Consider the following 26,081-nt stretch of genomic DNA (forward strand, 5'->3'; position numbering starts at 1 on the left):
TATATCCTGCTACCTTGCTGAATTAATTTATCATTTCTAGTGGTTTTTGTGTGGAATCTTTAAGGTTTTCTGTATGTAGTAACATATCACCTGCATATGACAATTTTACCACTTCACTTCCCATTTGTACACCTCTTATTGCTTTTTCTTGACTGATTACTCTAGCTAAAACTTCCAATATTACGTTGAAGAAAAGTGTTGAGAATAGGCATCCTTGTCTTGTTCCAGATTTTAGAGGGAAAACTTTCAACTTTTCACCATTGAGTATTATACCGGCAATGGATTTGTCATAAATGTATCTTCTACTATTTTGAGATATGTTCCCTGTATACCAACTTTGTTAAGAGTATTAATCATGAATGGATGTTGAAATTTTTTCAAATGATTTTTCTGCATCTATTGAGATGATCATATGGTTTTTGTCTTTTATTTATGCAGTATATCACATTGATTGATTTGCATATGTTGAGCCATCCTTGTGAACTTGGGATGAATCCCACTTGGTCTTGCTGTACGATCTTTTTTATACGTTGTAGGAGTCAGTTTGCTAATATTTTGTGGATAATTTTGTCATCTGTATTCATCAAAGATATTGTCCTTTAATTTCCTTTTTGGTGGTGTCACTGTCTGGTTTTGGTATCAAGATGATGGTGGCTTAATAGAATGTCATTGAGAGTGTTTCCTCCTCTTCAACTTCTTGGGAGAATTAGAAAAGGATTGATATAAGTTCTTTGTATTATTGGTAAAATTCACCTGTGAAGCCATCTGATCCTGGACTTATGTTTGTAGAAAATTTTTAAATTACAGATTCTATTTCACTTCCAGTGGTCTGTCTGTTCAAATTATTATTTGCTTCTTGATTCAGTTTTGGTGGGTTGTATGTTTCTAGAAATTTGTCTTTTCCTTCTAGGTTGTCAATTTTGTTGGCATATAATTTTTCACAGTATTGCTTTATGGTTCTTTGTGTTTCTGTGGTATCAATTGTTATATCTCCTTTTTCATTTATTATTATTATTATTTTTTCTGTTCTCTTTTCTTTTGGTGAACCTGTCCAGAGGTTTGTCAAACTTGCTTATTCTTTCAAAGAATCAGATCTTGGCTTTCCTGCTGTTTTTTAATTTTTATTTATTTCCTCTCTGATCTTTATTATTTCCATCCTTCTGCTGACTTTCAGTTTTTATTTGTTTGTTTGTTTGTTATTCTTTTTCTAATTCCTTTAAGTGATAGGTTAGTTTGAGGTTTTTTTTTTTTTTTTGGAGGGTTTTTTTTTTTTTTTTTTTTGAGGAAGGCCTGTATTGCTATGAACCTCCCTCTAATTGTTTTTGCTGCATCTCATAGATTTTGTATGGTTGTGTTTCCATTGTCATTTGTCTCAATGTAACTTTTAATTTCCTCTTTTTTTTCATCACTGGCTGATTAGTTTTATCATAGCATGTTGCTTAATCTCCATAAAATCTTTTTTTTTTTTTTCATTACCTTTTCGGTGGTTAATTTATGGGTTCATGCCTTTGTGGTCAGAAAAGATGCTTGAAATAATTTCTATACTCTTTAATTTGTTGAGCCTTGTTTTGTGCCCTAGTATATGGTCAATCTTAGAGAATGTTTCATGTGCACTTGAAATGAATGTGCATTTTGTGGGGATTAGTTTTTGGATGTAATGTCCTAGAAATATCAATTAAGCCTAACAGTTCTATGGTATCATTTAATATCTTTGTTACTTTATTGATTCTATGTCTACAAGATCTGTCCACTGATGAGAGTGTGGTATTAAAAGTCTCCTATTATTCTTCTTTTCTGTCAATTTCTCCCATGTCTATTAGTATCTCTTTTATATTTAGGTACTCCTACAATAATAATAATATTACTTTGAAAAGTTAAAATATAGAATGAAAGTATAAGAAAACAATAAAAAAAGAAAATAAGCACCAGAAAATAAAGCAAAAAAGAAAAGAAAGGAAGCTTGTGATTATAGTGTTCTACAGATCTAGTTTTTTCATAATAAAGCAGTAATTCTTATGAACTTTAAAATTTACATATTAATATCAAAACATTATTGACCAGGGGGTTTTTGCAGAAACTAATGCATGTGGCCAGTGATTTTTTATGTGGTGAATATTGAAACATCTCTGCTCAATAATGTTTGGGTGACAAAAGATATGTTAATATATCTCTCTGGTCAATAAGTTGTTAATATATAAAGGATAATTTTTCAAAGTGTATAAGTAGACTGTGTGACTTCCAAAAGTTGCAACAGTGGGGAAAATGAAGCTTAAGAAACTCTCAAGCCATCACAATATAAAAAGAAGGGACAAGTAGTAATAAAAGCACTTAAGCACTCAAACAAATGCTAATAGAACACATTCCTGGGTAAAAGACAAAATATTTTAAGTTGCATTTAAAAATTCAGCCATACGCTGTTTATAAAATACATACCTAAAGTATAAGTTTTAAACTTATAAAAGAATATATGCATGTATTCTTATACACATCATACATATCTGTGTGTGTACATGTATATGTGTATGTGTAGCAAACACAAAGGATGAAGCCAACTACCTACAGACTTTATATTATACAGGATAAAAATTGAACCACTATTTGGTTTCTGTTACTTGCAGCAGAATTTAATCTCAGTGGATATATTAGAATTTTTTTTTGTTTATGGTATCAGATAGAGGCAACTTAGGTGTCCATTATGTATATAATAGATTACAGATGAATATGATGACATACTCTATAAAGCCAAACAGTTAAATTAGATGTTCATGCTACACCATGGGTTAATTATACAAATATAGTGTTAAGTGAAAATAATAAGAAATACAATGTCACCTATAGGACTATTGTTCATATCATTTAAAAATTCATGCTTACACAGAAGAAAAGCAAGCATTTATTGAGGACTTACTGTGTGCCTGGTGTTTTCCCAAGGGCATCATTATGTTCATTAAATCCACACAATAATACTAGAAAAGTGAAGAGCAAAGAGGTTAAGCATTTTTTTACAAGGTTATGTAGCTATTTAGTGAAAGACCCAGGATTTCAACTGAAGCAATCTGTCTCCGTATTTTTTACTCTTAACCATTATGAAATACATATGCATACATGCATGCTAAGCAACTTTAGTTGTGTCCAATTCTTTGCGATCCCATGGACTATAGCCTGTCAGGCTCCTCTGTCCTTGAGATTCTTCAGGCAAGAATACTGGACTGAGTTGCCTTGCCCTTCTCCAGGGGATCTTCCTGACCCAGGGATCGAACCTGTGTCTCCTGCGGCTCCTGCATTGCAGGCAGAATTCTTTACCACTGAGCCACTGGGGAATATAATGTTGCAAAGGGACATACATATCCAAGGACATATATTAGAAACATTATGACAATGGGGCAGGAACCAGAACAAAATGATAGAATAAGACAGTAAACTTACACAAATCAATAATGAAAGAGTATCTTGTCCTGGGGATTATGATTAACATGGAGTTCTCCATCTAAGGTCAAAAAACAGAAGCAAAAAGAGGGGAAGAGGGTACAGCCCATATTAGTGTAATTTAGAAGCTGGAATTGAACTTGTCATCTGTCTTCTTGCTGACAGATCAGCATTCAAAAACATTTCCATGATTATTACAAATGTTCCCCTGCTTTCTTAAATGTGTCTGATGTGTAGATACATCTAGAGATTGCTTGGAATATTCTTTCTGTTTTGCTGGTCACACTGCCAATATTCAACTGACAGGTAATAATAGAAATATGGTGACAAGCTCAGTGCTATAGCCACTATATTGGTCTTCTTCTGATGTTATTTTTATGTCTTTTGAGTTTTCTCTGCAAAAAGTGTAGCTGAAAACAAGCACAAAGTCAGGAGAGATATGAAATATTTTGAAATAAGTTTTACATAAGCAAAAAGCAAGGTTATAATTTTTGATAATGTCACTTACCAGTTCACTACAAATTTTATCTACTCAGCTACCTGTTTCAAAATAAATACAAAAGTGAATAAGTGACTAGTCCCTTGTCCTAGACCCATATATTATCTTTGTCAATAATAAAGGATCAATAATGCCAGAGGCTGCCAGGTCATTACATAAGAGTATACTGAAAAGGAAGAAAGGTCTAGATTGATGATCATATAAGGACTTTGAATGGCCACAGAGTAGCACCAAGTCTTCTGGGAGATAGGAGACAATGTGCACCATTCCTTGACTTGTTCAAACATACAATGTTATTCAAGGTCTTCTGAATAGCAGATATTAAGGATATTACACATAAAATAAAACTTAGTATAAAATAATTTTATATTACACATACTAAAGAAATTACACATAAAAATAACTTTAGGGGTATTGTGAGGGAAAATGGGGAGAGAATACTGGAAGAACCATCAGACAACACAAAGGTCTAACCCTTATGAAGAAGATAAGGAAAAAAGGAAGGTTGCATGGATGTGTCTTAGACTTACAGAGCAGTCCTAAGAGAGTTCAGCAAGGCGAGTGGAGAGTCCTTGAGGCAAAGTCAGTCATCACTGACTGAGAGCAGCCTAGAGGAAAGGAGGACTTCCTATGTTAGTCTCCTGGCGGATTCAGGGTTTAGTAGTGGGAACTGCTGGTCAACCAGTCAGAAACCTGAGAGCAGTTGGGTATCTGAAAGGTTGAATTTCAAGCTTCCAAGACTGTGACATACTCAACACTGTATCAACACTGTGCTAGACAATAAAGGACAAGTGGACAGGTGTTATGTATGGAATTCGTGTGTCCTCCCAAAATTGATATGGTGAAGCCCCAACTCTCAATATGATGGGATTAGGAAGTGGGAGATAATTAGGTTTAGATGAGGGCATGAGGGTAGGACCCAATGATGGGATTATTACCCTTATAAGAAAAGGAAAAGATTCCAGAGCTTTTTATCTCTCCTCTATGTGAGGACACAGGGAGAAGATGGCCATCTGCAAGCCAGAAAATGGACTCTCACAAGAAACAAAATACGCTAGCATCTTGATCTTACATGTTTCATAGTCCAGAGAAATAAATGAGAAATAAATGTGTTATTTAAACCTCCCAGTTTAAGATATTTTGTTATAGAAGCCCAAGAGCAGACTATGACACATGTCATGCAAAGGTAGGTAAGGAAGATACAAAGGTGAGGAAGATGCTCTAAAGATGCTAATATAATAACGAAAGCAGGTATAATCAGACAATAAGATACTGTACAAAAGTGAAAAATAATTTTAATAACATATGCATTGTGAAAATGAGAGCATTAATAATTTCAAGTAAGTGGATCAAGGAAAGATTCACAGAGGAAGTGATGTTTGGCTTTAGTCTTGGTGAAAAGTTTTTTTATAGGTGAAGTGCAGAAAGATATTCCATGATGCAGGAACATCATAAGCAGACAAAAGAAGACTTGGCACAGTGTAGAACTGGCAAATGTTAAGGCAATCCTTATGGGAGCATAGGTTATCTGGGGACACTAGGAGCAGATGGAAATATAGATTGGGGTTAATTATAAAGGCTGATGGGTTGTCCTGCTTAAGAGTATGTGCCTGTGCGTGCGCAGGCGTGTGTGTATTTTGTTTCTTCCTGCTGCTGCTGCTGCTGCTAAGTCGCTTCAGTCGTGTCCGACTCTGTGCGACCCCAAAGAAGGCAGCCCACCAGGCTCCCCCTTCCCTGGGATTCTCCAGGCAAGAACACTGGAGTGGGTTGCCATTTCCTTCTCCAATGCATGAAAGTGAAAAGTGAAAGTGAAGTCGCTCAGTCGTGTCTGACTCTCAGCGACTGCATGGACTGCAGCCTACCAGGCTCCTCTGTCCATGGGATTTTCCAGGCAAGAGTACTGGAGTCGGGTGCCATTGCCTTCTCCGTTGTTTCTTCCTAGAATACAGTAAAGAGTCATTGAAGATATTGCTTATGAGAGCTAGTGTGGCATGATACAATCAGACTTGATTACCAGAGAGATCCTTTAGACTGTAGTGGAGGGTGGATTTAAAAAGAATGAAACTAAAGATAGGAAAGATACTGAAGATAGAGAAAGCAGTTAGAATGGCATTGTTTCAGTTCAGGGGAAAACATGATGAATTAAGGAAATAGTAAAAAATTCAACATACATTTCAGCAGTGAAATTGACGTGACCCAACAAGTAATTAGGTGGAAGACAGGAACAGAATAAATGTTACTGTTATAGAAAAGTGTGCTTCTCCCCATAAGCCTCATTGTGATTGTATCTACAAAGTTATCTCCTTGCATATTAGCAGGGAAACCTCTGTGCAGATAATTGGATCCTGTTCTTGAGCCAAATATATACATGTGGATTCCTAAATTGGCATTCTGTTTTATTATTATGAGTTTGGTAAATGTTTTTCAGCCACATATAAATTGAACAATTCTGGCTAAAATACCATTGTTTTCCTAGACTGTGATATCCTTCCTCCAGCTTACTGCTCCCTTTTAAAACCCCGCCTGCAGCCAATACCTAACATATTTTTCAATGACATAGAAACTGAGTAATGAAAATGTGAAACATGTTTGTGAGCCTTTATTCTGTGTGCAAGGTCAAATCTATGTATAAAAAAATTGATATCTGTTGGAAAATAGAACAGATTAGCTCTATGGCTCCTCTCAGTTTATCCTGGTGTTCCAATCACTGTATATCTAACTTGGTAATTTTGGGAGCACTGGAAAGTTTTTTGTTTTTTGTTCTGAAGACATCTCAGAATAAGAGGGATAGCCAATTCAAACATGACGGTACTTTCATTCATTTGACAATTATTTTTGGTGCCTGCCATATGCCAGACACTATTGAAAGGTTGTTGCCTAACCACACAAAGACGCCAGGAGTCTTGGCCTCTGGAGGAGAAGAATTCAATCTGGGGCCAGAGACGATGCTTGATCGCACAGAGCTTTTGTGTAATAAAGTTTTATTAAAGTATAAAGGAGAGAGAGAAAGTTTCTGACATAGGCATCAGAAGGGGGCAGAAAGAGTACCCGCTTGCTAGTGTTAGCAATGGAATTATATACTCTCTAATTAGTTATTACAGTGGATCAAAAGAATGTCTGGAGGTTGCAAAGACCTCACTAAACCTACTCCATAATTTACACCTTAAGATAACAGGATTAACTACAAGGTTTTTTTCCAGAGACTGTTCTCAAGCAGTATATATTATTGTTATATAATCCTAAGGAATGTAGAGGAAAAAAAGTTTGTCCCTTTCTTCCTCCTTGAGAATTCCAGACCCCTCTCTCCTTGGGGACCCCTGGACTTCTTATCAATCTGCCTAGGAATTGACTCTCTCATTCCCCACTTTTCTTTTAGGAGAATTATGTTGCCAAGGGAAAGGGACGTCATTTTCTTTCCATAACTACTTCCTGCTGTTTAGGGGCGTGGTTCCTACATTGTTAAGGCAACATATTCTCCTAACCTTCATATTGAGGGTCTCTGATCCAGGGGCCCCAAGTAATAGTTGGAGGAGGCTGTGGCACTCATAGGAGCTCGGACAACCATCTGTAACTTAAAAGCCTTCGTGCGACTAGAAACAAATCTAATTACACAATTACAGAAGCAGGGAGCAAACAGCAAAAATAGAACAATCAGAATTATTGTAATTAAGACAGCTTTTCACCATGGGGAACTAGTTAACCTCTCCCAAAGTGAGGCAATTGAGGTTTCAGGAGTATTCATAGCCCCAGTCATCTTGGTCATGTGTTCAGTAAAATGAGTAACATTAGTGCTCATATTAGGTATATAAGTACAGCATTGGGTATGAATAATGGCACAAGTTCCTCCTTGTCAGCTGTCAGAATATCTAAAGCTAATCTGTTTTGTAAAACCACCTTTGCTAATTTGTGCTTGTTCAGCATTAAGAGCTGAAATCACTTTTTGAGAATCTTGTAATGCCTGTTGAGTAAAATTAGTCAAAGCATCCACTTGTAGCATAACATCTGTAGTTCCCAAAGAGGGAACAAACACTGCAGCCAAATAATCATACCAGTGAAATACAGACCTTGCCCACCGAGTTTTAAGGTGGGGTAAATTAGCAGGCTTTTCTGGAAGCTCTGAAAATATAAAGCCATGAGTAAAGGCTAGACCTAGGGTGCATCTCCCTATCCAACAGGGGGGAAGCCATGCCCATAGGTAAGAGCCACATATCCAATAAGTCCTGTTTGGAGCAAGCCAGCATGACTGAGATATACAGTCCCAATCAGTGTCTGGCCAGACAAAGGGAAGACCTGAATTGGGGTTGGAAAACATGGGAATGATTACATTGCATATTTCCTGAGGCAAAAATCCCAAGTGTTTCCAATCACTATAATTAAGTTGTTGACTAACTTCTGGGGATGGCTCTATTTGTTCTCAACATATAGGGGCAGTAGATATTAGACGTCCTTTTTCAGGAGTTAACCATATAACCTCATCATATATTTGATAAACGTCAGGTAAAAAAACCATTCGATCTAGACCTATTTGCCTTATGTGTAGCAAAATAGTCGTTGAACCGAGACAATATATAATCAAAACTAAAAGTCACATTAGGTCCATAGTTAAAGTACAATATGTTGCACCAGTCCATTTTAGGGTTGTTAGATGTCATCAGATGAAGAAGAGGCATCACATATGATTGTTGTCGAAGGTATTCGCAGACTTATAGAAAGTCTTTTCCTTGAAGTGGAGATGTCCACCATGGGAAGCCTTCCATTGATGAAGAGGGGAGCACTCCACAGACCCAGCAGTTAGGCTGATTGTGAAATGCTGTGTAGGAGTGAGCCCAGGACAGGAAGGCATTGTCTTGAGGATCAAACGGCAGACTCAGGATCTTTGGCATCAGCAGAAGTAGGCTCACATAGATTATCAGGCCCATCTGAAAAGTACAAAGTCAGAGCATAGAAAGTAAAGACATAAAATGAAGTTCCTTAGTTCTGGTCAGGGTGCCACCTCTTAACTTGAGTGTGATGTACCCACGAATCAATCCCTGGCACTTTGACAGCTGTGGGAGAAGAAAGAATAACGTGGTAAGGGCCTTCCCAGAGGGGCTCAAGGGGTGGGCCCCCAGACCCCAATGTTTTTATGAGGACCTCGATTCCTGGCTCTAAGAGAGGCTTGCTTGACTCAGAGGCTGGGTCAGGAGTCATCTCCCAGAGTTCTGTTAATGCCTGTTGAAAAGCTGAGAGCTGAGTCACATAATTAGTTAATTCCAAGGCTTCAGGGTCTATAACAATGTCTGTGTGTAAGAAAGGCCTTCCATAAATACACTCAAAGGGGGACAGTCCCTCCTTTTTGGGGGCAGTTCGAGCCCTCATTAAAGCTATGGTTATGACTTTAATCCAATTGTCCTGTGTCTCTTGAGTTAATTTGCGCAGATGTCTTTTGACAATGTCATTAGCTTTTTCAACCTTCCCTGAGGATTGGGGTCTCCAGGAACTGTGTAAGTGATATTCTATTCCTAGAGCTTTAGACACCCCCTGAGTTACAGCAGCTTTAAAGGCAGAGCCATTGTCACTCTGAAGGCTCTATGGCAGTCCAAACCTGGGGATAATTTCATGGATTAAAATCTTTACGACATGGAAAAGCCTCAATCCATCCAGTAAAAGTTTTCATTACATTTTTACCTTCAAAAAAACGAGAAGCCATCTGGTAAGTACTCTTTGCACCCAAATGAAAACTCTGGTGTAAACCCTTAAGGATTTTCCATTGAGCACTTTCAGGAGTTATTAATCGTCCATCCTCAGACTGTAACCATCCTTTATCAGTAATCTTTGCTACTCTTTTCTCATATCTTTCTAATATTGTGATTTTTCCTGTTCCACAGGACCCGTCCAGATCAAAGGCATCTGTAGTGAAGGGGTTTGGTAAAGTGCTGCTTTTCTGGCTTGACAGTCAGCAAGCTGATTACCTTCAGCTACTTAACTCCCATCTCTGTTGTGTCCTTTGCAATGCAAAACAGCTACTTCTTTAGGACAATAAATAGCAGTTAAACGTCTCTCAGTCTCTCTGAAATGTTTAATAGGTTCTCCTGTTGCTGTTTTAAACTGCATTTCTTTCCATATTGCAGCATGAGCATGTAAAGTCAAGTAAGCATACTTAGAATCAGTGTAGATATTTTCCCGCTGTCCTTTGCTTAACTCTAGAGCTCGGGTCAGAGCCACAAGCTCCGTTAACTGAGCACTGGTTCCCTGGAGGAGAGATTTTGCTTCTAAAACCTGTTCAGCAGTCACCGTTCAGCGTAACCTGCTTTACGCTTTCCATCCCGAACAAAAGAACTGCCATCTGTAAATATTTCCATGTCAGGATTGTCTAATGGGGTATCCATTAGATCTTCCCGAGCTGCATAGTTTAAAGTTAGGAACTGGGAACAATCGTGATCAGGTGTTTCATTTTCCTTCTCAGGAAGGAAAGTGGCAGGATTTAAATTTCCACAAACTTTAAGCTTAGTTACTAATCCTTCTAACAACAATGACTGATATTTAAGAAGCCTACTGTCTGTCATCCAAATATTAACCTTGGAATTTAAGATTCCACTCACATCATGAGAAGTCAGTACATTAAGGTTTCATCCATTAATTATTTTTAAAGCTTTATGTGCTAATAAAGCTGCTGCCCCAATTACTCTTAGGCAGTGGGGCCACCCACGTGAAATTACATCTAATTCTCTGCTTAGATAAGCAATAGGTTGCTGGTGAGGCCCTCCGGGTTGTGTCAAAACTCCCAAGGCCACACCTTTTCTTTCAGTGACAAACAAATTAAATTCTGACCCTTTGGGCAAGCTCAGAGCGGGAGCTTGCAGGAGAACAGTCTGAAGAACCTTAAAAGCCTTTTGAGCATCTGGAAACCCAACCAGTTTGTCAGTTTGAGTCTGCTGAGTTTCAGCTATAAGTTTATATAAAGGCTGGACAAGTTCCCCATAACCGGGAACCCAAATGCAACAGTAGTCTGTGATTCCCAAAAATCCTCTCAATTGTCTTAAAGTTATAAGTAGGGGATGGTTTAGTATAGGTTTAATTCTCTCGGGGCCTATGGCCCTAGTCCCTTCTGATATGATTAGGCCCAGATATCTAACAGATTGCTGACAAAGCTGAGCCTTTTCTCTTGATGCCTTGTAACCGCAGCCTGCCAGAAAGTTTAAGAAGTTTTCTGAGGTTCGTGAACAAGCTTCCTCTGTCTCAGCACAGAGCAAAATATCATCTACATAGTGTAGCACCACCACTTCGGAGCTATTAAAGTTTTGTAGATCCCGTGACAAACTTTGTCCAAATAAGTGAGGACTGTCACGAAATCCCTGGGGCAAAACTGTCCAGGTTAACTGAGAAGTTGGCTGCATAGGGTTCTCAAAAGCAAATAGAAATTGACTTTCCTCTGACAAAGGCACTGAATAGAAGGCATCTTTCAAATCAATTACTGAGAAATATTTGGCTCGTTCAGGAATTTCAGACAATAGAGTATAAGGATTAGGCACCATGGGGTGTAAAGGAACTACAGCCTCATTTATTATTTGTAAATCTTGAACTAGTCTCCATTTACCATTTGATTTCTTTATACCCAAAATAGGAGTGTTGCATGGACTGTTACAGGGAATTAAAATCCCTGCTCCTTTAAATTCTCAATAATGGGTTTTAACCCTTCCTTAACCTCAGGTTTCAGTGGATACTGCTTCTTATGTGGAAATAAGTGCGGGTCTTTGAGCTTGACAACTACAGGAATAGCATTTTGTGCTAGACCCACAGATTTTCCATCAGCCCATACTCTAGGATTTACATTTTGTTCAATTAAAGGGAGAGAAAAGAAAGGCTCCATATTCATGAAAATAGAGGCAAGGACCTTGCTCAGTATATCCCTCCCCAAAAGGGGTGAGGGAGACTCGGGCACAATCAGAAACTCGTGTGAAAGTAGCATTGAATCTCAGTCACAACTGACAGAAACACTGAAGTAATACGTTTTGGCTCATCCAGACAGTCCCATTATGGGAGCGGATCAGGAAGAAAGTGGATCAGGGGCTTCAGTAAGCATGGAGTAAGTTGCCCCAGTATCTAAAAGGAAATCGATGGATTGGCCCCCCACAGTTATTAATACCCAGGGTTCCTCAGGTGTAATTAGGACGAGAGCTTGTGTGGGGACCCCCGGGCACCTTCAGTCCTGATTTTCTTGAGAGTCCGACCCCTGAAACCTATGCCTCTGGGGGCAGCCTCTCTTCCAGTGTGGTCCTTTGCAGACCAGACATAGAGCAGGGGGCGGCTTAGATGCCTGAGGGCAATCCCACTTGAGGTGCCCCTCCTTTCCACAGCAATAGCAAGCCCATCCCTTTTCACCTGGGTCCCTCTGGGCATTTTCCTCAGGCTGTTTAAGAACGGTTTTCATAGCCATTTCGAGGGCTTCCCCCTGTTCCTTTGTCCTTTTCTGCCTTTCCTTTCTTCACATTCCCTACCATAATAGACTGTCTGAGCCAGTTGTAACAGAGTATCTAAAGACTGATTTGGCCCATACGCCCATTTTAATAGCTTACGGCAGATACCTGGAGCCGACTGAGTGAGAAATCTATCCTTTAAGATCACTTTTCCCTCTTCACTTTCAGGATCAATCTCAGTGAATCTGCGAAGGGCTTCTCTCAGTCTATCTAGGAATTTACCAGGAGCTTCCTTCTCCTCCTGTTCTATGTCTGCCAATTTGCCATAGTTTAAAGGCTTAGCACGCGCCTGCCTGAGTCCTTCAAGAATACATCTGACAAAATGACTCTGATCCCATCTTCCTTTAGCTGTGTTGTAGTCCCAGTTTGGTTCTGTAGTTGGGACCGCCTGATTCCCAGTAGGGAGGGCAGTTATCTCGTCCTCCCTCTTCCCTACTGATTCATTACCAAACCATTCATTTCCATAAGCAACCACTTTTCCCAAAACTCGAGTCTTTGAGTCAGGAGTCAGCGTTTGTCCCAAGATATACATCACATCCTTCCAAGTAAGGTCATAAAGCAGAGTAACACCTTTAAAGCTTTAATATATTTTTCTGGGTCCTCTAAATAGTCTCCCAGATCCTCCTTAATTTTTTGTATTTCTTGATAAGAAAAAGGCTTATTAACCCTCATAGACTGATTATTTCTCCCAGTGGGTGCTTCATGAAGAGGTAAAAGCTTGTGTGTCTGTTCCTCAGCCTCTCTGGCTGCTCTGTGCATATGATCCCAGGGATAGATTGGAGAAACCTGATTTTCTTTATCTCTTTGTCTCCTGTCCTCCATCCCATCTAGCAAAGTAGGAGGACAGGAGGGAGCTGAAGGTGTCACACCCAAATCTATACCCTTAGGACATAAGTATGGCATATTTTGCAGAGAGAAAAAGGGCAACACATATGCTACTTCTACCCATTTTCCTTGTTTTATACAGAATCGGTCTAATTGTAAAACAGTATTATACTTAAGAGACCCTCCAACTGGCCACCATTTACCATCCTCCAATGGATACCATGGCCATGCAGTATCACATAGGAAGACCAGGTATGTCTTCCTTAAGCCCTGGGGATCAAATCTACCCCAGATTTTTCAGGATACAGTTCAAAGGAGTGAGGCTGGAATTGTTAGCTCCCATCTGTAAGAGAGGAAAAAAAAAAAAAAAAGCGACCAGCACCCTCTTTCTACCAGAGGCATCCCTCCCTGCTCTAGATGGGGGTGTAGACAGACTTTACACCAAATCTTTTCTTTCCTGGTCGAACTTAGTCTGTCCCTTACTGATGCAGGTGACATACTCTTCCCTCCCGGTTCTACCACCAAGATGGGGTGGAGATGCACCAGGGGTAGACCTGATGGCATCCCTGACTGACGTCCAACTCCTCACCATTAAAACCTTGCTTGCCTCTGATGCCACCTGGGGTGCAATCAGAGTAACCTTCCAGAATGCCTCCCAGGCTAAGACTGCTGGGGGAAACATTCTCATCACCTGATGCATGACCCTGACCCTGAGTATATTTTTGACCACAATAAGACCGATATGAACATAAAACTGAAATGTTTTATGTTCCATCCAAGCATCACCACACCAATATAAGAGCCTCCTCTGGTCCACTAAGAGCCAGCATTACCAAAGGGAAGAAAAAAAATAATCCATTGTAGTTCCAATCTGAGTAACCTTTAACCTCAGAGATGCTCTTGCAGCTAGAGCTCCATCTAGCTTCCAAACTTTCCATGCCTAGCAAGGCTAGGCACTACTTGACTACCAATCCAAGTTTGGGACCTAAGGCATAGTACGCAGTAACAGCATAGATCACAAGTCCCTTGAAAGTCTATGATCTGACAAATCAGGTTAGTACTTCTAATTCCAAGGAGTTATAAAATGGTCAAAGAGACTGAAAAGTTTGACCAAGAAAGGAGAGTTTGGTCCACACACTTTTCCCATTTCTGGTCGGTCCCTGAAGGAGACATTGGGTGCCTCTTGGCATTGGCAGGTCGGTATAAACCCCTGACAGGTTTCTGCCATAAGACATATGTGGTCAACGTGGAACTGCTGAGCAAGGCTCCTCACTTGCTTTGCACAGGGCATGTTATTCATTCACACAAGCACACCGTAGAGTTAGTAAAGTACAGCAGAAAACGCGTTCACTAGGAGAACAAAGAACTAGAGCTCCAAGCATCCTTACCTTGTCCTGAAGAATCCCAGCATCTTTGTGTGGTTCAGCAACAACCTTTCACTATCACTACTACAACTACTATTATTACTACCACTAATAATGAAATGACTATATAAATGTAATGCTATTGATCAGATTATATCTCATTCCATTTTAAATGTCTCTTAATGCTAGGATACATCAATCCCAGGTATCCCTCTCTGACTTGAAGACTAAATTAACTTCTTTGGAAACCAAGATTATTAGGCATTCTCTAGAAATCTTCAATTCCTATAAATATTAGAGATTCATAAGCAGGTTCCAGCTCATTATAAAAATGGACTTACATAACCTGACCTCAAACACTGAATAGATGCACATGTCCTTCTAGAGGGCCTCTCTCACCATGCCAACAATTGGATTTTTCATGCGTTTGTTTTTTGTCTTACAATTTATAGATATACCAAGTTCATACTAAAATTTACTATCTCATTTAACAGATATATACTGGATCAACTATATGCTAGGCATTATTTGAGGTGCCCAGAATATACCTCTACACAAGACATACATAGTACCTTTACTCATGGAATTTATAAACTAGTAGGAGAGAGAGATAATAGACAAGTAAGTAGATAATTATTTGGAATGATACAACTCACAGATATAATAAAAGAGGAAAGGTGATGGAGTGTGACAAGTACAAATGCTAGACTCATAGACCAATTCTTCCATAAAATACTTCCTTTCCTTCTTTTTAGACATATCAAACTCATGAAACAATTAATTTATTTATTTAAACAACTATTTATTGAACACCCATTCTATTGAATTATTCTGGGCTATAAGGATAGAGAAACCACGAGAAGGTCATTGCCATGGTGGAACTTATATCCAAGTGGACATGGCATTTCTTGTCATTGGTTCCACTAATACTTAGTGTGTCCAGAGTTCACAGATAACGTGGTATCTATATCAGATCATTCAACTCACAGAGACATGTGGAGGAGGTGAAAACTCTGATGAGAGCAACAAATGTGATGAACCCTAAATTAATTTACATATAAGAAACCATTAGAATGCTGAAGTTGTATATTCCTGCTTTGTAAATATTATATTTGTAAGCTACGTGTAGCTTTTTACTATATACAACACAAAGCAAGGATCACAAGAAAAATTTTCTTCCAAATTACAGTTACTATAAAACAGATTATCATTTGGAAAATGGTTTAATTAGAGGAGAAAACTTGAACAAAAGGTTAATAAAGGCATGAGGCTGTTACTTGCCTGAGTATTGATTTTTTTAAATAGTAAAGCTCTACCCAGAATAAAATACATCATAAACATAAAAACAGAGCAGCTTTCTAATAAATGGCTTTTGAATTTCATTGGGGATGGTTTAAAGCAGTATCACAGAAGCGCCTATACTGAGAAATATGTTTGCTGTTGTTTTTTAAAAAAGGAAGTTAGTCATTTTTTTTTCTAGAAGCAGTGGAAGTTGAAAACACTGCACCATATCCTTGTTGCATTTCTGAGCCCTTACTACATGCAGAAGAACACTGAGAAACACAAAGATATACAACACAGCCTCTGCCAAGATTTCTGAATGGTCAACAGAAACACACAAGTCTAGGTAATGTTACAATTAGCAAGTTAACCACAAAGATATCCAGAAAAAAAAAATGTTAACATTGAATTAAGCAAGAGTGAGAAAATAATTATTTATAATCATGCCACTTGTAAACATCTAACACTATTAGCTTTCATAATCAGCATATTCAGTGGTAAATTCTCTACAACTTGTCACAAAATTTAAATTTACTGGCTTTTACACAAAATTAAGTTTTATCTGAAATTGCTTCCTTTTTTGAAGGTTATTTTCAATCATATCACTGTGCTTTATTAATGTGACATCAGATTACTTGTTTAATGACGTTTCCATTCTAGCTTGTTATTTAAATGGCATTATGCACACATAGCCACATCAGTGCTTGTAACCAATGCATGTCAGTTCTTTTAGAGAGTGCAAGCCCAAGCCGCTTACCATCTAATAAAACACCATGACCCTCTTACATGAAGAATTTACACTTCTTTGTGTATTTCATGATCTTTATTGTTGATAAGGATGCAAGTGTTTGATAATGAGTTTAACATTAATAAGCTTGTACTTAGAGGCATCTAAGATGTTGCTAATATTTTGACTGACTCTTCATTCACCATTATCCTGGTCTGTTAATCTGCACACAATTTTAATTTGTGATACCCTATGGTCATTAGAACATTAACTTGAGTTGTTTATTAATGTTGTTAAGAACTATGAAGTGCCTGGGTTTTCATCATGCTTAAAAGATAAAAGTTAGCCTGCCACAATTTCATATATGTCAACAGAAGACATAAGATTCCTGGGTCAGAAACAAAGGACTTATTATAAACTGAAGAGCAGGCAGAACGAGTTTCATACTTGCTTTAGTTCCTCTTGCCCATCCCAAGTCCCATGGGGATGACACACAATGGCCCAGATGGATGGTATCCAGACAGAAGGTCTGGGCCCCAACTGAGGAACCCTGTGCTTAAATAATTTTATAAAAATGCTGCTAATATTTGCCCCAGACAACAGCATTATTTTCACTATCCTGCTAAGAAAGCATACCTGTTCTCTGCCCTAGAGGGAGACACTGTCTCTATCTTCAAGGCAGATTGCTACACAGACATCCTTGAGAAGAGTCTGCAACAAAGATGTTAATGTTGCTCCATCAAACAACTTAGTGAATGAGAGACACATGGAGACATGTCTCCCATTATTTGAATGTGGATTGTACTAATTTATCTATGTATCTACATTTAAGTCAACAATTAACCTTGCAAACTGCTTGATAAGAGACTGCCAGTCCTCTGAGATTCTCTGCGGCCTGCTCATCTAAAGGTAAGTGAGCACGGGACATGCATTCATTTATCATTACATTTCTGAATATGGTTTCCTGGGTATGTTGTCAGGGTCCATATGTTTGGTAAAAACTGAAATGGATTCAATGGAGATGCACAAATAGATGTAGTCATGTATACTATCTTCATTCATACAATGTAAACTTAGAATGACTGAAATCCACGTCTAGACATTCTTTGATTTCCATTTCCTTTGCTAATAATAGGAGAGTGACAATACTATTTGAGGAATGTGATAGCATACACATGCAATGCTTATACTTGTGCCATACTTGTTACTAAAACATTCCATTTCAGGAGAGAAGAACTATACATATATACATTGAAAAGATTTTTCAGCTATATTGTCTAAAGGTTTAACTGTCAACTAAGGATATTTGCTAAGATTTTGAAAGGGAAAGGCTAATCAATTAACTGACCATATTTACTCACCATCAAAAGTTTACTAATGGTCTTTTCTTGACTGAGGCTTTGATATTTGTGTCAATAGATAATATTGACTCTTGGAATTGTGATAATTCAAAAGTGACTATAGTTGGTGATGGATGAACATGTACTAATTTATGTGTAATGTGTTTGAGAGCCTAATCAGCAAGAGGCCTGAGAAATTCAATTTCTATATTAATGGCAGTTACTCAAAAGTTACAACCTGGGAAAATCTTCCCAAAGCAGATGGACAAATTCACTCAGATTCCTGTGACCCATCAGAGGATAAAAACAATCTGGAGTCAAAGAAGATACACCATGGTTATAATTTAGAATGGGGATATTTCCAAAAAAAAAAAAAAGAATGGGGATATTTCAGATAGAAGAGAGACTGCAACTTTTGGAAAGAATACAACATGGATGTAAATGAGCTGTACCAAATATTGCCTCTAATAGGTTCTCAGGTATCCACATGAGGCCAATTTTGTCCTTGAAAATGTACAATATTTCATGACCAAAGTCACCGGTTCCTGAACAGGAACAATTATGAGCCCTAAGATTTGTGAGATCTTTGGAAGCATATAGAAGGCAGAAATTGTGTGTGTCTGTGTGTGTGTGTTGTATTTTTAGTATTTGATGAGTTCATGGAGTGAGATAAATTTGTGAGTGCTTTGGAAAGTGAACTTTTTATGAAATTGCAAGCATTTTATACAACATATGCATATTTTGACTTTAATATTACATTTTAAAATGGAACAATGATAATCAGTTCAAATTATTTTGTAAAGCAGGTAAGATAGAAGCTGATATATTAATATGTGAATAAAATATCTTTGGCATCATGGATTGTACAACCTCAGTCCTTATTTCATACAGTTTAAAAAATGTTCAAACATTCTTAGCGTGGCACACGACAACTCACAAGGTGATTTTGACTTATTTTCAGTCTCCTGCTACTTCTTCATATGCTTACCAAGCATTCATTTACTGAAAACAGCACACTTTTGCATAGCTCCATGAATTTACACATTTGTATGAATCTCCTATTCTCTCTTCTCATCTGCTGAAGCCTGCTTCATTCTTCAAGATTGACCACAAATATCTCATTTTTCATAAAGACATCTTTGGAACAACCCCCGTCCCCATTCTTCTCTTCTAGTTCCAATCTAGTTTCTCAAAAAAAAAATTTAAAAATATTACATGCATTTCTCATAACACTTGTTACATTGCTTTTCATTTTGCAGAGTAACTTGTTTTTTTACTTACCTGTAAAATTCTCAGGGGTGAGGAAGTGTTGTAGTCTTTACTGTGACCCCTAACACATATGTTGAAGGCCCAATTAACACTGAGTAGAGAAGATTATACATTTCTTGTTCCTTGTCTTACCTAACCTTTGACCAATCCATAAACACTCCCTTCTTTGGACTTCTATAATATCACTCATTTCTGATATTTCCCTCCACCTCTCTAGAAAATATTTCTCAGTCTCTTTGGTACTCCTTGGTAGGTTAAACCTTAAATATCATCATTCTCAAGGCTCTGGCTCTTCACTATGCTCTTCTTAATATTTAAGATTCCTGCATAGTCCTTGTCCTCTCACGATTTTCTTAACACCCACATACACGAATCCAAAAGAAATCTCTAGCTGAGACTATTCTCTCCTCCACAGGCAACCATACACAACCGCAGTGGTGGACCAAGGAAGGAGGAGTGGGGCAGGAGATAGGAAGAGTCAGCTCCAGTAAAGGAGAGTACTTTGTCTCTGGAATTGCTCGACATTACTAGCACACGGTGATAATAAAAAGCAGGTCCATTTTAGTAAATTTTATTATTGCTTACAAATTCCCTAGAGACCACTCGGAGGACAGCTTTTGAGGTCCCATTTTTGGTATGTGTACTAGTCTATTGACACATTTTGCTTAATTGTTTCCTTGATAACTCACACTTATAATGTCTGCAACTGGTCACAACTACATCCCAAACCTATTCCTTCTCGTGTGTTCTTTTTTATTTATTTTTTTTTATTCGTTGGAGGCTAATTACTTTGCAATATTGTAGTGGTTTTTGCCATACATTGACATGAATCAGCCATGGATTTACATGTGTTCCCCATCCCGATCCCCCCTCCCGCCTCCCTCTCCATCCCATCCCTCTGGGTCTTCCCAGTGCACCAGCCCTGAGCACCCGTCTCACGCATCCAACCTGGGCTGGTGATCTGTTTCACCCTTGATAGTATACTTGTTTCAATGCTGTTCTCTCTGAACATCCCACCCTCGCCTTCTCCCACAGAGTCTAAAAGTCTGTTCTGTATATCTGTGTCTCTTTTTCTGTTTTGCATAAAGGGTTATCATTACCATCTTTTTTAAATTCCATATATATGCGTTAGTATACTGTATTGGTCTATATCCTTCTGGCTTACTTCACTCTGTATAATGGGCTCCAGTTTCATCCATCTCATTAGAACTGATTCAAATGAATTCTTTTTAATGGCTGAGTAATATTCCATAGCGTATAAGTACCACAGCTTCCTTATCCATTCATCTGCTGATGGGCATCTAGGTTGCTTCCATGTCCTGGCTATCATAAACAGTGCTGTGATGAACATTGGGGTGCATGTGTCTCTTTCAGATCTGGTTTCCTTGGTGTGTATGCCCAGGAGTGGGATTGCTGGGTCATATGGCAGTTCTATTTCCAGGTTTTTAAGGAATCTCCACACTGTTCTCCATAGTGGCTGTACTAGTTTGCATTCCCACCAACAGTGTAAGAGGAGTCCCTTTTCTCCACACCCTCTCCAGAATTTATTGCTTGCAGACTTTTGGATAGCAGCCATTCTGACTGGCATGTAATGCTACCTCACTGAGGTTTTGATTTGCATTTCTCTGATAATGAGTGATGTTGAGCATCTTTTCATGTGTTTGTTAACCATCTGTATGTCTTCTTTGGAGAAATGTCTGTTTAGTTCTTTGGCCCATTTTTTAATTGGGTCATTTATTTTTCTAGAATTGAGCTGCAGGAGTTGCTTGTATATTTTTGAGATTAATCCTTTGTCTGTTTCTTCATTTGCTATTATCTTCTCCCATTCTGAAGGCTCTTTTCACCTTGCTTATAGTTTCCTTTGTTGTGCAAAAGCTTTTAACCTTCACTAGGTCCCATTTGCTTATTTTTGCTTTTATTTCCAATATTCTGGGAGGTGGGTCATAGAGGATCCTGCTGTGATTTATGTCATAGGGTGTTTTGCCTATGTTCTCCTCTAGGAGTTTTACAGTTTCTGGTCTTACACTAGTGTGTTCTTGATTTTGGTAATCATACCAATGTCCACCAGGCTCCCAATACAAAAATACAGAAGTGACTACGGATCTTTACCTTACTTTACCTCCTCTCCCTACACCCTGATAGTTACAAAGCCTTGCTGACTCTACCTCAAAAATAAGTTATCTACTCATCTACTTCTCTCCATTCTGACTGTTTCCTAGTCTAGGATATTGTGGTCTCTTTCGTGAGGAGCTACCCCTCGCCCAAGGGCAGGGGTGGCGACCGAGAGCGCCAGGCTACAACAGCACAGGAGCTGTACAGAGGAGCTTCCCCACGTCCAAGGTCAGGGGCGGCTGCCGAGAGGAGCAACCTCACCTCCAAGGAGCGGCGGCTGTATGGGCACAGAAGGGCTGAGAGGAGCTACTCCATGTTCAAGGTCAGGAGGGGCGGCTGTGAGAAGATACCACTCATCCAAGGTAAGGAGCAACAGCTGCACTTTGCTGGAGCAGCCGTGAAGAGATACCCAAGGTCCAAGGTAAGAGAAACCCAAGTAAGACGATAGGTGTTGCGAGAGGGCATCAGAGGGCAGACACACTAAAACCATAATCACAGAAAACTAGCCAATCTGATCACACGGACCACAGTCTTGTCTCACTCAATGAAACTAAGCCACGACGTGTGGGGCCACCCAAGATGGATGGGTCATGGTGAAGCAGTCTGACAGAATGTGGTCTACTGGAGAAGGGAATGGCAAACCACTTCAGTATTCTTGCCTTGAGAACTCCATGGACAGTATGAAAAGGCAAAATGATAGGATACTGAAAGAGGAACTCCCCAGGTCAGTAGGTGCCCAATATGCTACTGGAGATCAGTGGAGAAATAACTCCAGAAAGAATGAAGGGATGGAGCCAAAGCAAAAACAGTATCCAGTTGTGGATGTGACTGGTGACAGAAGCAAGGTCTGATGCTATAAAAATCAATATTGCATAGGAACTTGGAATGTTAGGTCCATGAATCAAGGCAAATTGGAAGTGGTCAAACAGGAGATGGCAAGAGTGAATGTCGACATTCTAGGAATCAGTGAACTAAAATGGACTGGAATGGGTGAATTTAACTCAGATGATCATTATATCTACTACTGTGGGCAGGAATCCCTTAGAAGAAATGGAGTAGCCATCATAGTCAACAAAAGAGTCCGAAATGCAGTACTTGGATGCAATCTCAAAAACGACAGAATTATCTCTCTTCGTTTCCAAGGCAAACCATTCAATATCACTGTAATCCAAGCCTATGCCCCAACCAGTAATGTTGAAGAAGCAGAAGTTGGACTGTTCTATGAAGACCTACAAGACCTTTTGGATCTAACACCCAAAAAAGATTTCCTTTTCATTATAGGGGGCTGGAATGCAAAAGTAGGAAGTCAAGAAACACCTGGAGTAACAGGCAAATTTGGCCTTGGAGTACAGAATGAAGCAGGGCAAAGGCTAACAGAGTTTTGCCAAGAGAACACACTGGTCATAGCAATCACCCTCTTCCAACAACACAAGAGAAGACTCTCCACATGGACATCACCAGATGGTCAACACCGAAATCAGATTGATTAAATTCTTTGCAGCCAAAGATGGAGAAGCTCTACACACTCAGCAAAAACAAGGCTAGGAGCTGACTGTGGCTCAGATTATGAACTCCTTATTGCTAAATCCAGACTTAAACTGAAGAAAGTAGGGAAAACCAGTAGATCATTCAGGTGTGACCTAAATCCAATCCCTTATGACTATACAGTGGGAGTGAGAAATAGATTTAAGGGACTAGATCTGATAGACAGAGTGCCTGATGAACTATGGATGGAGGTTTATGACATTGTACAGGAGACAGAGATCAAGGCCATCCCCATGGAAAAGAAATGCAAAAAGGCAAAATGGTTCTCTGAGGAGGCCTTACAAATAGCTGTGAAAAGAAGAGAAGTGAAAAGCAAAGGAGAAAAAGATATTCCCATTTGAATGCAGAGTTCCAAAGAATAGCCATTAGAGATAATAAAGCCTTCCTCAGTGATCAGTGCAATGAAATAGAGGAAAACAACAGAATGGGAAAGACTAGAGATCTCCTCAAGAAAATTAGAGATATCAAGGGAACATTTCATGCAAAGATGGGTTCAATAAAGGACAGAAATGGTATGGACCTAACAGAAGCAGAAGATATTAAGAAGAGGTGGCAAGAATACACAGAAGAACTGGACAAAAAGATCTTCATGACCCAGACAATCACCATGGTGTGATAAATCACCTAGAGCCAGACATCCTGGAATGTGAAGTCAAGTGGGCCTTAGAAAGCATCACTATGAACAAAGCTAGTGGAGGTGATGGAATTCCAGTTGAGATATTTCAAATCCTGAAAGATGATGCTGTGAAAGTGTTGCACTCAATATGCCAGCAAATTTGGAAAATTCGGCAGTGGCCACAGGACTGGAAAAGGTCACTTTTCACTCCAATCCCCAAGAAAGGCAATCCCAAAGAATGTTCAAACTACCACACAATTGCATTCATCTCACACACTAGTAAAATAATGCTCAAAACTCTCCAAGCCAGGCTTCAGAAATATGTGGATTGTTAAATTCCAGGTGTTCAAGCTAATTTTAGAAAAGACAGAGGAACCAGAGATCAGATTGCCAACATCCACTGGATTCTCAAAAAAGCAAGAGAGTTCCAGAAAAACATCTACCTCTGCTTTATTGACTATGCCAAAGCCTTTGACTGTGTGGATCACAATAAATTGTGGAAAATTCTGAAAGAGATGGGAATACCAGACCACCTGAACTGCCTCTTGAGAAGCCTGTATGCAGGTCAGGAAGCAACAGTTAGAACTGGACATCAAACAACAGACTGGTTCCAAATAGGAAAAGGAGTACGTCAAGGCTGTATATTGTAACCTTGCTTATTTAACTTATATGGAGAGTACATCATGAGAAGCGCTGGGCTGGAAGAAGCACAAGCTGGAATCAAGATTGCCAGGAGTACTATCAATAACCTCAGATATGCAGATGACACCACCCTTATGGCAGACAGTGAAGAGGAACTAAAAAGCCTCTTGATGAAAGTGAAAGAGGAGAGTGAAAAAGTTGGCTTAAAGCTTAACATTCAGAAAACTAATATCATGGCCTCTGGTCCCATCACTTCATGGGAAATAGATGGGGAGACAGTGGAAACAGTGTCAGACTTTATTTTTTGGGGCTCCAAAATCACTGCAGATGGTGATTGCAGCCATGAAATTAAAAGACGCTATTCCTTGAAAGGAAAGTTATGACCAACCTAGATAGCATATTAAAAAGCAGAGACATTACTTTGCCAACAAAGGTCCATCTGGTCAAGGCTATGGTTTTTCCAGTGGTCATGTATGGATGTGAGAGTTGGACTGTGAAGAAAGCTGAGCACCAAAAAATTGATGCTTTTGAACTATGGTGTTGGAGAAGACTCTTGAGAGTCCTTGGACTGCAAGGAGATCCAACCAGTCCATCATAAATGAAATCAGTCCTGGGTGTTCATTGGAAGGACTGATGCTGAAGCTGAAACTCCAGTACTTTGGCCACCTCATGCGAAGAGTTGGCTGATTGAAAAGACCCTTATGCTGGGAGGGATTGGGGGCTGGAGGAGAAGGGGACAACAGGGGATGAGATGGCTGGATGGTATCACCCACTCGATGGACATGAGGTTGAGTAAACTCCAGGAGTTGGTGATGGACAGGCAGGCCTGGCATGCTGTGATTCATGGGGTCGCAAAGAGTCAGATGTGACTGAGTGACTGAACTGAACTGACTGATGATTAAGTCTCCCCTCTTCTCTCCTATCTTCACTTTTGATCCCTCCAATCCATTCATCTTTATCACACTTTAGCCATTGTGATGTCTTAAACATATAAAACTGACACTGTAATTTCACTGCTTTGTTGTTGTTCAGTTGCTCAGTCATGTGTGACTCTTTGGAACCTCATGAATTGCAGCACGCCAAGCTCCCTGTTCTTCACCATCTCCCAGAGCTTGCTCAAACTCATGTCCATTGAGTCAGTGATGTCATCCAAACATCTCATCCTTTGTCATCCCCTTCTCTGCTTAATTTCACTGCTTAACATGCTATAATGTCTTCTCGTTGCCCTCAGGGTTAATTACAAAAGCATAAGACCCTGTATGATGTGTCCAGGATATCCCATACTACCCTTTCAGCTTCTTTCTCTCTTCACTAGCATACCACCTTCATGAGGGAAGGATTCTTTCTTAGTCACTACTGAATCCTCAGTGCCCAGAACATTTAGCATATAGGAGCCACTCGATAAATACTTTCCAAATAAATGAATTTTTGTGATCTTACCCTTCACTTCTTTCTGTTGGATTTAACCATATGAATATCTCCATTCCATCTGCTATAGACCTAATTTAGTTCCCCTAAAGGCTTCTGGTTTTTCCTGCCTTAGAGTATTGACAAATCTTCCTACAGTCTTAAGCAGCCTCCATGCTTTTCCAGCTCTTACTTACCATGTAGGTCTCACATAAATATCACTTCCTTCAAGTTTTCATGACTTCTTGGTCTAGATTAGGTCTTCCTATTGTATTTTTCTTTGCCTTCCTTATAATTTTCCTTATGTGACATACTGTTATATGTTTACTACCTGTAGGAAGCACTATAAAGACAGGGCTTACTTTATGTCCAGTAACCTGAAAGTATTCAGTATATGCTCAATACCTCTTGACTGAATGAATGACTTAATGAAGGGATATAGGTAGTATATGGAGACAGAGACCAGGGTTGGACATGTGTGTCCCTTTGATTTTAAGTATGTGAAGTATGTTTCATACTGAAGATAAAGGAGAAGTATAGAAAAGGAATTTAAAATGCGATAGAGGGGATAA

General features: G+C 39.2%; 1 protein-coding gene across 1 annotated transcript in view; it reads right to left on the reverse strand.

Annotated features, from left to right (window-relative positions):
* Positions 1 to 8,026: 8,026 nt before the first annotated feature.
* Positions 8,027 to 26,081, reverse strand: part of LOC133052041 (endogenous retrovirus group PABLB member 1 Env polyprotein-like) — a 221,896-nt gene continuing 203,841 nt past the window's right edge. The window contains exon 3 of the mRNA XM_061136784.1: positions 8,027 to 8,844. Within this exon, the coding sequence (XP_060992767.1) occupies positions 8,629 to 8,844 (216 nt within the window). The 3' untranslated portion in view covers positions 8,027 to 8,628. The remainder of the gene's footprint in view (positions 8,845 to 26,081) is intronic.

This window comes from Dama dama, chromosome X (assembly GCF_033118175.1).
Source record: "Dama dama isolate Ldn47 chromosome X, ASM3311817v1, whole genome shotgun sequence".
In the NCBI taxonomy this organism is placed as follows: domain Eukaryota; kingdom Metazoa; phylum Chordata; class Mammalia; order Artiodactyla; family Cervidae; genus Dama; species Dama dama.